The following is a 12396-nucleotide window of genomic DNA, read 5'->3' as shown; positions in this document are numbered from 1 at the left end:
CGACTCTCATTGGGGCTAAAAATACGAGCAGCCTTTCCAATGACATCATACAAACGATTTTACATCCGCCTTTTTTGACCTTCTCGTAACGTTTTCCTCCCCGCTATCCACAACTCGACGCTGAAAGTGGATTTGGAGAGCCGTTTTTTTGGGGGTTTTTTTGTGGCTTTGCGTCATTTGGCATCGCGTGACCGCGGACGAGCGATAGCGAGCTGATCTGGCACCCGACTCGGAGGGAGCGCAAGTCGCACTCGTGCATGGAGATTGTGATCCAACGCGCTCGTGTGTCACATGGTGTTGCGAATGCCCGGCGAGGATGTCGGGAACTCGCTTGGATCACGTTGACAGAGATTAGAAACACCCTCGCCCGCCGATGTGCAAGCAAATCACGCAGCCATAAATAACCGCCAAAGGAACTTGACTTTAAACGTGTCCATTTTTGCCCTTTCAAAGACCAGTAAATGGAAAGTGAGATTATGAAATTATACAATTATTATATTTCAGGGGTGTGCAAACTTTTTCATTTGAGGGCCACGTCCAGAAAATCACAAGGACGCAAGGGAGAAATTGTTTAGTCCTAAAAATTGCACAAATAATTGATTTGTGCTTTTGCATGTTTAGAAAAATGCTACAGTATATAAAACAATTTATTTGTAATATGGCTGCAGGGTAATTATAGTTTTGCAATTTTTCATTTTAGTTTTGTTTTTTTAAATTTAGTTTTAATTAGTTTTCAGGGTTGGTTCTGTTAGTTTTTGTATTAGTTTTAGTTCTTTCATAAATGCTTAGTTTTAGTTTAGTTAGTTTCAGTATGAGTTTTAGTTTTTTTTTTATGTGTATTACTTGTGCGCAATATTTAAAAAAAAAAAAACAGCATGGGCGTGACGTCATTATTCCGGTTGATATCCAAATAAATCTACTAAAAAATCACATTTCAAATCATCCCCAAAGGCTCATATATTAAATTAATTACCAAAGACTAAGACAAAGGACATTTTTGCTGTAATTTTAGATTTATTTGAGTTAGTTTCGTAAACATAAAATGTAGTTTCAGTTAGTTTTCTTCTTTTTTAAAAAGCCTCTTCGTTTTTATTTTATTTCGTTAACGAAATTGTTGCTTTGAATTTGAGCTTTTCCGTTAGTTTTAGTGAACTAAAATAACCTTTTAATAGCACCTGTGTTTTTTGACATCCTCCCTTCTTACATTTTTGTTTTTATTTGATCATTCTATCATTCATTTTTAGCAAAAAAAAAAAATGGACGGCAGGCCGCAAATGGCCCCCGGGCCGTAGTTTGCACACGCCTGCTATATTTCTTCCAAGTGAGCAGTTTTTCAGCAGCCGCAATTTGCCACATGCATAAAACTGACGTCTTTTATTGTGGAAGAATGTGGAAAACTAGTCGAAAGCAGTCTGCAAATTAAAAGGCAGCCAAACAAACTCCTACGAATAAATATTGGTCGACTCCCATCGTTTTTCATCCTCCTTTATGTACTCTGACGAGGCTTCAAAATAAAGGCCACTCATATTAATCCATAGGAATAAAGGTCATATTAGACTGTCCCATTGACTTGAGTCTGTCGTCTATGTAACATATGCTCGGGATTGTACAACCCTAAAAAAATGTGGCCGTTATTTGTCATTCTGCTTCATTTTACGTTTCCTCTTTTGTGTTTCAGGAAAAAAAAAAAAAAAAGAAAGACCCCAACATGGGACAGGCAAGCACATCGCTGCCATTAATTACAACCGCATTCATCATAATGGTGAGTTGAATTTGATTCATTTTTATTTGTTTTATTTGCCAATCCATCAAAATATGTCAACCACAACAAAAAAATACAAACCTCAACTTGACAGCTCCATTATGGAAAAAATAATCATCACAATTATTTTTGGTAATAATTGAAACCACGATTATTCAAATGATTTTTTTTTTTTGGTACAAAACAAGAAAATGTTGAATCATTTAAAAATATTCAAATTAAAATAGAAACACTATAATTATGCAAGTTCCTTTTGGACCAAACCTAATTTCTAATAATATATATTTCTAGTAATATTTATTTATTTATTAACACTTGAAGTTGGAGTGCAGCAAGTGAACTGTGCGGTAGGACGATCATTAATTATTTATTTTTTGGTAGAAAACCCCCAAAAAATATTAAGACAAATAAAATTCTTTGAAACATAATTATGCAGCTTTCCTTTGGATGAAACAAAATGTATTCAATTATTTTAAAATTTAGAAAAGGTGAAAATGTATACAAAATGAGCAATATATATATTTTTTGTAATTGTGGCGTATATTAAAAATGAAATTGTAATTGAATTTCGATGAATTGCACAGTCCTAATAATAAGCCTTAAATTAGCCTCAAATTCTGCAAGGCCTTTCTGGTCGATCACAAATCGCTTTCTATTCGATCTCGCGTCCTTCACGCCATGTCGAGCAGCGAAGGCCAGCTTGGCTCTTTTGGAGAGTTCTCGCGACCCGTTCGGGGACACGCGGGCCCCCGAGCGCTCGTCCGCTTCTCCTTTGTCTGGCGGCTTCCGTATTTAAGACGACAGGGCTCACCACCTCTCGTGCTTACAAGCACGCAGCGTCACTGGTGACGGCAAGCAGGTTGAAAATAACCTTTTAAACGTCAGCAACTTTGTCCATGGTGAGGCGTACACAGATTTTGGGTGCTCTTGAAAGTGTACTTATCGTGACTGGGGAAGGTGATGTGATGGATGTAAGGAAAAAATGGCTTCCTTTCAAGCTCTTGTCATCTTTATGATAGCCGTCCAAAATGTAGAGCCGCATGCAAGAAACTGCACGGCGCAGAGATTCATGACTTGCAGGCTAAACTAGAAAGATCCAACTTCATTATTCAGTTGGAATAGCAGAGCGAGAGTGACCCCCCCCCCCCCCCCCCCCCCCCATGCCCACCCTCTTCGCGCTGTCTTGGCAACCTCTGCGCTAATACGTGACTGCGAGCCTGAGATGAGAGTGGAAAAGTCGGGAAATGTGTGAAGCTCCTCGCACAATTTTCACACTGCACGCGCTCACGAGCTGCACCCTACAAATGGACACATCCGTTTCCTATACATAAATATAGATCAGCATATTGTCCTCATTTCTCTATAACAAGCTTGGTGGTAAACATTTTTTAAATGTAACGATAAGGGCAATATCGTGATATTAAAACTGCCACAAAATCGGCGTCGTCATGTTCACAATATTTAACTCATTTGCTCCCAATAACGTGTATACCTTTTTTTTTTTTTAAATGGTTTAAGTGTCCCAAAGACGTATTTATACGTTTTTTTGTTGTTGTTGTTTTTTATATGCTAAAGCATACAGAAGGCTTTGATGCAGCCTCTCAACTGCAAAGAACTTTTGCAGAAATGGTAGTTATTACACAAACGGCCAGCAGGTGGCAGCAGAGCAAAGGAGATCAACCAGGGCCATGTAGAAAAAAAGCTCAATGACTTACAATTTTCAATAGATTTGTGGAAACGGATAAAACTTAGCTTTCTTCTAATGCTAATTGCTGCAAAACGGAAAAAGATAGAAACATACTTTTTTTTCCTGATGAAAGAATAGACTTTAATCTTTTGATAGGTTCCATGCTTTTATAGCAGTCGAACACAATATTCTGTGGGCCTTGCAAAATCCGTCCAAATTCAGTAAAACAGTCGGGAGCGAACGGGATTGCGAAATGTGAAAATGGCGGCGAATGAATGAGTTAAAAGGAAGACATCTGTTAAAAAAAAACAAAAAGTCAGGTTGATTTCCATTTGTGTAGTTCTAGCACCTTCTAGTGGCTACTTTATTAGTGTAATTTCATTTTCATGAGGGATGTTTTGGCCTTCTATGTTTAAAATCTATGCTAATTGTCAGTTGAAGGGGAACCGAATTTGCTCATGTGTGCTTGTATTAGCAAGTAAGTGCCTCAATTTTGTTATTAGATGTTTAAGGTGGTTCTGAAAGGCAATCACGGACATTAGCTAGCAACCTTAACCCGCATGTTAGCTCTCAATTAACAACTTAAGCTAACACTTACTGTAACAGAAGAAAATATAACAGAAAATCAGCAGTTTCAACAGCAAATTTCATTGTCAAATATATTTGACGTTGATTTGTAGTTGATGGAGAAGCCTGCTGAAAATATTGCCTGAGATCATCAAGCAGTGGGGCCAACAAAAAAATGGCAGCAACATGAAATTAGCCGTTCAGCAACTTTATGAAAGTCTAGTTGATCTGGGACGCACTTTGCAGCTGGCGATCGAGTCTGTTGTCGTCTTACCTGGCGTGCTGAAGGCGATTGAAGCAGCCCGGAGAGTTGCCATGCAATTTCCTCACGTCCGCTGGCCACCAGGAACAGCTTGGCAAAGAAGACCTCTAAATGTGCCTCGAGCGGATCGCCTTTCTCACCACTCGTCATCAGAAAGACGCCGTTCTGCTTGTCGAGCTCAATTGACTTGAGCAACTTTTATCGGGAGCATCATTAGCTCCATCTTTTCCCCATCGGTCCATGGGAGGAAAAAAAAGAGCGAAAGCGTTCAAACCTGCCGATGTGAAAACAAGGACAGACGTGATATTGTTCAATGTGCGTGAATTTTTCAAAGCTCAGCCACGTCCATCACGAGCGAATATTCGATCTGCTGCTGAGGACTGAATGCAAGAAGATACTGCTGGAAAATGCGTCAAGAGAAATAATTCACCAGTCTAGATCAGAAAGCTGCAGAGGCCAATTTAAACAGTTTGAAACTGCATCATGAGGACTAAATCACATTCGGAAACCTTCGCATGCATGTGCAGAAAATTGGTGATTAGTGGAAGTGCTGCGAAGGCGACAGTTGCTTCCTTTGCAAGGACACGTCACAACAAATTGGCGGAGACGTGATGTCCTCACAGAGCAGGAATGAAGCCTGAGGGGAGAACAACATTATTTGCAGACCCTCGCACAATCCCCAAAACATTCGACCAGTTTTAGCCCAGAGTTTGGTCCACTCATCTATATTTGACTTTTGCAGTTGTTCGAACAACCTCAGACGAACGACCTCAGCCAGGGAATCACGCGGCCGGCTGACACGGAAGGGCGACAACCGCTCACGCCGACATACTGGATGTACGGTTCAGTTGAAATTGAAGTCTTCATAGAAACTGTTTGCGATGGATCGATCGGGACCGAAAACTACGAAAAAAAACACGCAGGAATTTAGTGACAACCACCCAGAAAAGTTTGGAATTTCCCATAGATGACACAAGATGGTGACAAAGCACTTTTCAAATAGATTTATATACTTGTTTTTAATTACTTCTAGACTTCTAGACTAATTTTCTAACTAAAATATAAAATACAAGCAGTGTTGGTTTTTTCCCTTTTGTTTTTTTACTTGACATAATTAGCCATTAATGTAATGGCAAAAATGTACATTGTTTATAAATTAGTGCTGTCAGTTAAAGCATTAACTAATGAATTAATCACAAAAAAAATGATGGCATTAATCATTTTATTACCACAGATTAATCACACTATTAATTTTGACGGCAGATGATCCTTTTTAGCCGACAGCTGATGGTTACGTTAAAGTTTGAGTTTGAGCAATAAACAGAACGACATGCATTAAAGTAAAGCATTTCATCAATGTTTACATATGCCGTAAGTCATTTAAAATTATGCAAATAATGAATTGATTTGAAAAAGCAGGATGAGCGTGTGCAGTGGATATCAATTTTTGAAGATGTCCTCATAACATTAAATGTCAAAAAAATGAACACATAACAGGTGCGCTTCCTGATGTCGTCTGATTATTTTGACTGGAAAAAAAGTCACGATTAGTCATGAGTGGCAAACGTGCACGTTTTGTTCCCGCCATCACTGATCGGATGTTGCAGTGTTGAGGAAAATGTTTCAAAATGGAATTAGCTTGACACATTTTGTTCATAAACAAACAAAAACAAAACAACGAAAGCAGACCTCATGCCGTTGACCTTATGGACATTATTTGTTGGTGCCCGACTACCACTTGGTAATTGTAATCGTCTTCGGTTTTGGCCATACGGGCCAGTTAGTCCTGCCCGCTGGCTTTATGAGCTGTTAGCAACCTCGGAGCCGTCTTCTAAACTGCCAATTAAAGGGGAATGCATTCCTGCCCGGATAGAACCATAAAAACCTCCATAAGAAAGGCCAAAAAAAAAAAATGTGGAGGCTCTGCTGAGGATAATTGCAGCCAGGGAATTCCCGCCTGCCGTGCTCCCATCCGCACCTTTTATGAAGTGCTGGCCAGCGAGCAGGGAAAGAAAAAAACAACAACTTGTGCCATTGTAATTCATGGAATGATCAAGTGTGCCGGTGGCTCACTCATGCGGATCCCCGCTGAGAAAACGGGAAAAAGCCAAGTGAGGAATGCGCTTGTCGATAGCGAGCCTCCAGTTGATTTACGTCAACAAGCAGGTGCCTCCGAATTTACCGCTTGAATGAAAGAGACGATAGCGCACACTTTTTTTGCTCAGCCTTTATACTTGCAACACAGGCGCGGCAACGGTTTGAATGCAAGCGTCGACAAAAGCCATCGATTGTTCCGTCAGACCCCTCCGATTGCTCAGTATACATTGAGAACACACAACAGGCATCGCACACAAAGAAACAACTACAGAGACATGGAGAGGTCACCTCTGTGCAAGGATGACGTACGCCGACGGTGATTCATGCTCTCCTCCCCCCTCCTTAGCGGTGATGACATCACTAAATCTGGACAGGGCTGTTTCGCTTCGTCTGCGCGATCCAATTGGTCAGAAAATATGTGTACATATTTACGTGGGTGGGTCTTTTTTTTTTTTTTTTAAGACCCTCCTCATAAATACAATCAGCATGAGACCGGAGGGAAACGGCCTTATTGCTTTCACCAGAAGTGAATTCTGCTTTAGCAACCAACAAACAAACAATGGCGTAACTAATAAAGGGGGATTTTTACTTGATTACAACTTTGGTCTCTTATCTAAAAGTTTTAACACCAAGCAGAACAGTTTGCTTCACTTTTGTGTACAGTTTCCATTGCTAAATGCTTCCATCTGCCGGCCATAGTTTAGAGTGTTTTAGATTCCACAACCCATTGACCAGGCAGTGCTGCACTTAGACGTTGGAAAAAAATTGTTGACGTTATTTAACGTTTATGGCAATAAACGTCGTGATTTTACTGATCGTTATTAAACGTTTTTGGCGGTCAAAGAGTGAAGGGACAAAAGGTCAAACCTGGCCTTCTTTTCAGGCGCATAGTCCAGTTGAAGCTGGATGGAGACACGTGTAATTGTGGGAATGCTGAAGTATTCATGACAATTAAGACGGAAGATGTTTTCAATTGGGATCTTGCACATGAAACCAACGTCGACGCTTTTCTGCATAATTATTAAGATGTAACTTACTCTACAGTACAGAACGGACATGCATTGTATTTGTATTTGTCGAACGGGATCTCGGCTGACAACTTGGCGCGTCCCATTTCTATGCATACATTAGTTGTACAGTAGGAATTGTGACAATTCATGTGTCCGGGAGAACAGGTAGTTTGGCTGGAAATAGTGACTGCACAGTGAAAACAACCTTCAGTCTCGCTGCAATCAACAGTTAACTGTCAAAAAATTGCTTAGCTCATCCATGACAGTAGCTGGAGCATCTGTTTCTTGTTCTCCTTCAATTATTAATCCGTCCAAACGTCATTTTTTCGCTGAAAGTTGAGATCCTTCGGTGAGAAACTCCACAGATCCAAATGGCGCAGGGCTCAGTTAGTAACAAAAATGTTCCCGTTTCATAATTAACTCATTCACTGCCATTGACGGCTATTGACGTCAAACATCAATTTTTACTGGGTTGGCAGTGAATCAGTTAAAAAATATATATATGTATCATTATTCCCTGGTTGTTTGCGTATCCGTACGTATCCTAGGATATTCCTCACTGGAAGGGTCCTGAACCAAAACTCTTATCCCACTGAGAACACTGCTGCTCTAACCGGTCCAGCAGTTTGTCCACCGAGTCCTCTTTGTTCTCCAGTTTCAGGTAGCGTCTCCCTATGCCCAGGTCTAGCCGAGGCCAGCTTTGGCGAGTGTGCTCCTCCGTGACATCCGCAACCTGTCCGGGAATGTTAACGCAAACCCGTGGAAGAGGTTCTTCCGCCGCAACTGCTTGATGGGTTTTCTCCATGGGCGAAGGAGTTTGAGCGATGTAAGGTTTAGTCCTGTAGCTCATACTGTGGCAGCGTCGAGGTTGAGCCGTGGGAATGTCCACGTCGTCCACCCCCAGGGTGGACATGGAGCTGGCAGACATCAGGCAGTTACCGAGCTTTACAAGCGGGGCGTTGAATCGGGTGTCAAAGCTAGACTGGGCTTCGAGCCGTGTGTTGAAGTCCACCTGGCTGGAGTCAGAATTGGTCGAGGCCGGAGGCGCTGACTCCTGATGATGGAGGGCCTCCGTTTGCAGGACCGCCTGCAGGTAGACGCCCTCCGCGTCGGCACGTCTCGTGCGCAGCAGCGGCTCGGAACTTGCCAGCTGCTGCCGGCAGAAGCTGTTGAGCTGGGCGGCCGGCAAACTGCTGACCCAGTGATGTTTGGACATGGAGTTGGCGAGCGCCATTTCCTGAAGGTCCGCCGACGGCACGGCGGCGGACACCGAGCAGATGACGCTGCGCATCTGAGCCAGCAGCATCTGAGTCTCCCGGTCGCGGTTCTCGTACAAGACCGTGTTGGCGCAGATGAGGATGAAGAGTCCCACCCCCATGATGACGGGACCCAGCAGCTTCATCCGCTCGCAGTGGCTCATGCTGACTGATGACAGGAAGCTCTTGGCGCCCACACTCCAATTCTTCCCCCGCGGTTCGGAAACGGGATCGCCCTCCGCCGCTCCCAGGATGGACAAACGCGACAGTCGGTATCCCGCCACCGCCAAAGCGGTGCCCACCATCACCACGAGGACCCCCAGCACCAGGAAGGCTCCAGCGATGGAACGCAGGCGAAGCTTGCCCCGGATCGCGCCGTCCTTCTTCTTCCGGCCCCGTAAGGTAAAGCGAGGCCTTCGCCGGCGGGAGGGTGACCATGTTGTGGCGCCGCTGGTGTTTTGGGTCTTCATGGTGCGGGTCACTCCAGAGCTTTGCTCCAGGTGAAACCCAGTCAGAGCCCTTTGGAAGCAGAAGAAAAACGCCACTTAGAATAACCGGAAGAAAACGCAACATTCGACGTTCGATGACGTCGGGGGTGCGGCGGGGGGCCCAAATGCGGGGAAGCAGGGCGAGCAGCCAAAGAATGCGGGCAAAAAAAAGTGTCATAGACAAAAACCAGGAAGCAAAAAATGAGCTACAAACTAAGAAACCAAAACAACAAAGTCCAACAGGGTAAAACGAGACAAAACGTGGAACAGTACCGTGGAAAATGACAATGAATCGACACAGACGGAGGGGAAACAAGAGACTAAATACACACACACTAATTGGCACAACGGCTGGACAAGACACAAGTGGGCGGGACAATGCTTGACGAGACAAAAAAGGAAACCAGAACATGACAGATCATAACAGGAACGTGATGACAAACTCAAACAAAACCCACTCGAAACTAGAACCCTGCCAAAAGCAAAAAATAAATCAATCACATTTTGGTCCTCCATATTACATAAGTCAATTTCTTATTTTTATTTATTTATTTTTGCTGTCATGTACCATAATTCAGATATGCATCTTGACAAAAAAAAAAACATATGGAACTAGCTTAGCTTCAGATCAAAATTAGCCCTCTTACAAATGTGTCAGATATGTGCAAATGCAAGAGCATCTTCCACATACAAATCAGATGATAAACATGCAAAGAAAATGTGGTAAAACTGTTACACCGAAATAAAATAGCCAATTTGTGTTCATTTCCGTCATAAGGTAATGGAAAAAAAAATAATTCAGCTATTTCACATTTAAAGTTCTTCATACACTAAAGTAAAAAGTCTCGTCTGTAAAGCTGCTCATGGCTTTATTTTTATTATTTTTTTTGTTATAAAGTAGCTTACTATAGACGGACGGACGGACGGACGGATGAGGGACGTGTGGCTGTCGCTCGCTGCTGCAGTTCAATCATGAATTTTTCACAGGGATTTATTTTGTTTTGAATTAGTCACGTCGTCTGCAAGGGAACAAGTGCTCGAGTGTTGGCAGTGAGACTCACAAATGTGACGTTCCCGTCTTGAGTCACGGACGCACGCAGAAATCCGTCCCGTTATGCTAATCGAATCATTCCCACACTTTGCTCAATGACAGACAAACCTTTCAAAGGACTTTTGTGTACAATCTCGGTTCAAAAAAAAATCACCACTAATCTGTAATTGTCAGATATTGGATATTTCAAACATTAATTTTATTATTATTATTTGATGGTTTCTTAATCCTAACAAATCAGACCACATCGTAATCCTGGCGGTTCCAATTTATGTCGGACCAAATAAATCAATAAAAATGGTAATTTGCAACCTGACAAGTGAGCTGACAAGAATAACTTGACACCGCCATTTTGTTATCTCGGGGGAACTTGAATGAAAACATATTGGATGATAAGACGAGACACAAGTAACTCCAGTTCGAATCCGGGTCACGGCACCAATTAAAAAAAAAAATTCTGAAGGGAAGTTTCACTGGTCCTTCATCTTTGCTTGCTAGTGCTGTCACGGTTAAATAATGTTAGAATCGATTCATCTATCAATTCAATTGATGAATGGACTAATCTGATTCATTTTGTGAAGCCTTTTGTGTGATGACGGTCTATAGAAATTAACTTGACTTGTTAGCAAGTCATGTCCACACCAGTGATCTCGAGTATTGAATTAGTTTAGCAGTCTTTACCAATTTTTATTCAGCTAAGTCATATACCTGGATTTTGTTTTTGCCCCCCCAATTGGAAAAATCTCCACCCTAACAAAATGTCACCAAAAAAAAGTCTATCCTTAATTACTGTTTGTAGCTTCTGCACAGCGAAAGAGCATCTAATTATTCTGCTTGTCACTATACAACGCTGGCATGGAGATGAACAATTCAATTAAAAAATAATAATATTCTTTGGACCTGCAATTAAGTGTAATTGGATGCTCTTTCCACATGCATATACTTGAAACAAGCTTTGGAAAAGCCTCACAAGCACAACATGACAACATGCAAACTTCACGCAAGAAGGCGTCGAGCCAAGATTCGAACCAAAAGCAAAAAAAAAAAATCCTGTTCATCAAAAATAGTGACTTGTGCATGTCTGATTTTGACTTCATTCGGATGAATATTAAACATTACTGTCATTTCCCTGAATGGGTACATTTGTTTATGTTTAAAAAAAACAAATCCTGCTTCATACTGCTCGCCTGCAACATGTTTTGTGCAGGAAAGCAGGAAGCTGGACTGTTGCCATCGATCCTGCGGAGACACCAGTTGAAAATTCGGACAAACACAGTCGAGATGATCAGGAGAATACAACTTGTGTGTTAGGAAATAAATCACGGCTACCTTTTTCAAAAACTAAGCATGCATCTGGTCGAGCCAACGTGCGCTGATGTTGCGCCGCTGCAGTCTCACATCAATGAAACATTATCATCACAAAAAAAAAAAAAAAAAAAAAAAAAAAAAACAGCTGCCGCATGGAAGATTGTCAGCATGCAGCCCGCAAACATTCAACAGTCCACTTGCGCAACAAACTTGCCTGTTTTGCCAGATTCCCGCTGCAGCCTGCTCATACTTTGACGACGACGCGCGACAGCAACAACGAACGAACGCGGTTCGTCTCGCGCGGCACGGAAGGCGTCAAAATCCGATCGCGGATGGAAGGACGCCGAGTCGGCTCGCGCATCTCGTCCGCAGTGCGCGACGAGGCTGACGACGTTTCAGCCGCGAGACGCTTCTCGAGTCTGCGGCCGCGCTTGATCCATCGAGCCACAGCAAACTCATGCGGCCCTTCACAATAAAAGCCAAATATGGCAAAAAATGACGTGGAAGAACAGAGAAAAAGGATATTTGAATGGAATTAATGTTCTAGTCGACCAGGTGAAAACAAATCGCCCCTTTGCCTGTGACTAGCATATAAAAGTCAAACATCACATTTTGAAATGGAAAAAAAAATCCTCACAAATCAAATGACAACGATTCAAAGTACTGTACAATGTTTTTCAATGGACGGGGGGGTCATTTAGCTCTTTCGACTTGTGACGCAAAATTGTGAAAATGTTTGGGTGGGGATTGACAGTACACAGGCGGAGCTTACCTTTCTGGCCACGCCCACTGATCCATTCACTGATCGATCATGTGAATTTGATGTTGATTTAGCATGTGAGAAGACACACGTCACATTTTAAAAGTTTCCAGGTTGAATTTATACAGGCCAATAAGATGTTTAAAAG

At 42.2% G+C, this 12396-nt stretch overlaps 1 protein-coding gene across 1 annotated transcript; it reads right to left on the bottom strand.

Moving 5' to 3' along the window:
• Positions 1 to 5640: 5640 nt before the first annotated feature.
• Positions 5641 to 12202, bottom strand: tmem200b (transmembrane protein 200B). Its single transcript, XM_077507105.1, has 2 exons — positions 11703 to 12202; positions 5641 to 9160 (listed from the first exon to the last, which is right to left on the bottom strand). The coding sequence occupies exon 2, from the start codon at positions 9109 to 9111 to the stop codon at positions 7942 to 7944; it is 1170 nt and encodes a 389-aa protein (XP_077363231.1). The 5' UTR covers positions 9112 to 9160; positions 11703 to 12202; the 3' UTR covers positions 5641 to 7941.
• Between the last annotated feature and the right edge of the window lie 194 nt (positions 12203 to 12396).

The sequence above is a fragment of the Festucalex cinctus genome, chromosome 19 (genome assembly GCF_051991245.1).
Source record: "Festucalex cinctus isolate MCC-2025b chromosome 19, RoL_Fcin_1.0, whole genome shotgun sequence".
NCBI classification, from domain to species: Eukaryota; Metazoa; Chordata; class Actinopteri; order Syngnathiformes; family Syngnathidae; genus Festucalex; species Festucalex cinctus.
Note: the sequence above shows the minus strand (reverse complement) of the source record. Positions and strands in the feature narration are given on the sequence as shown.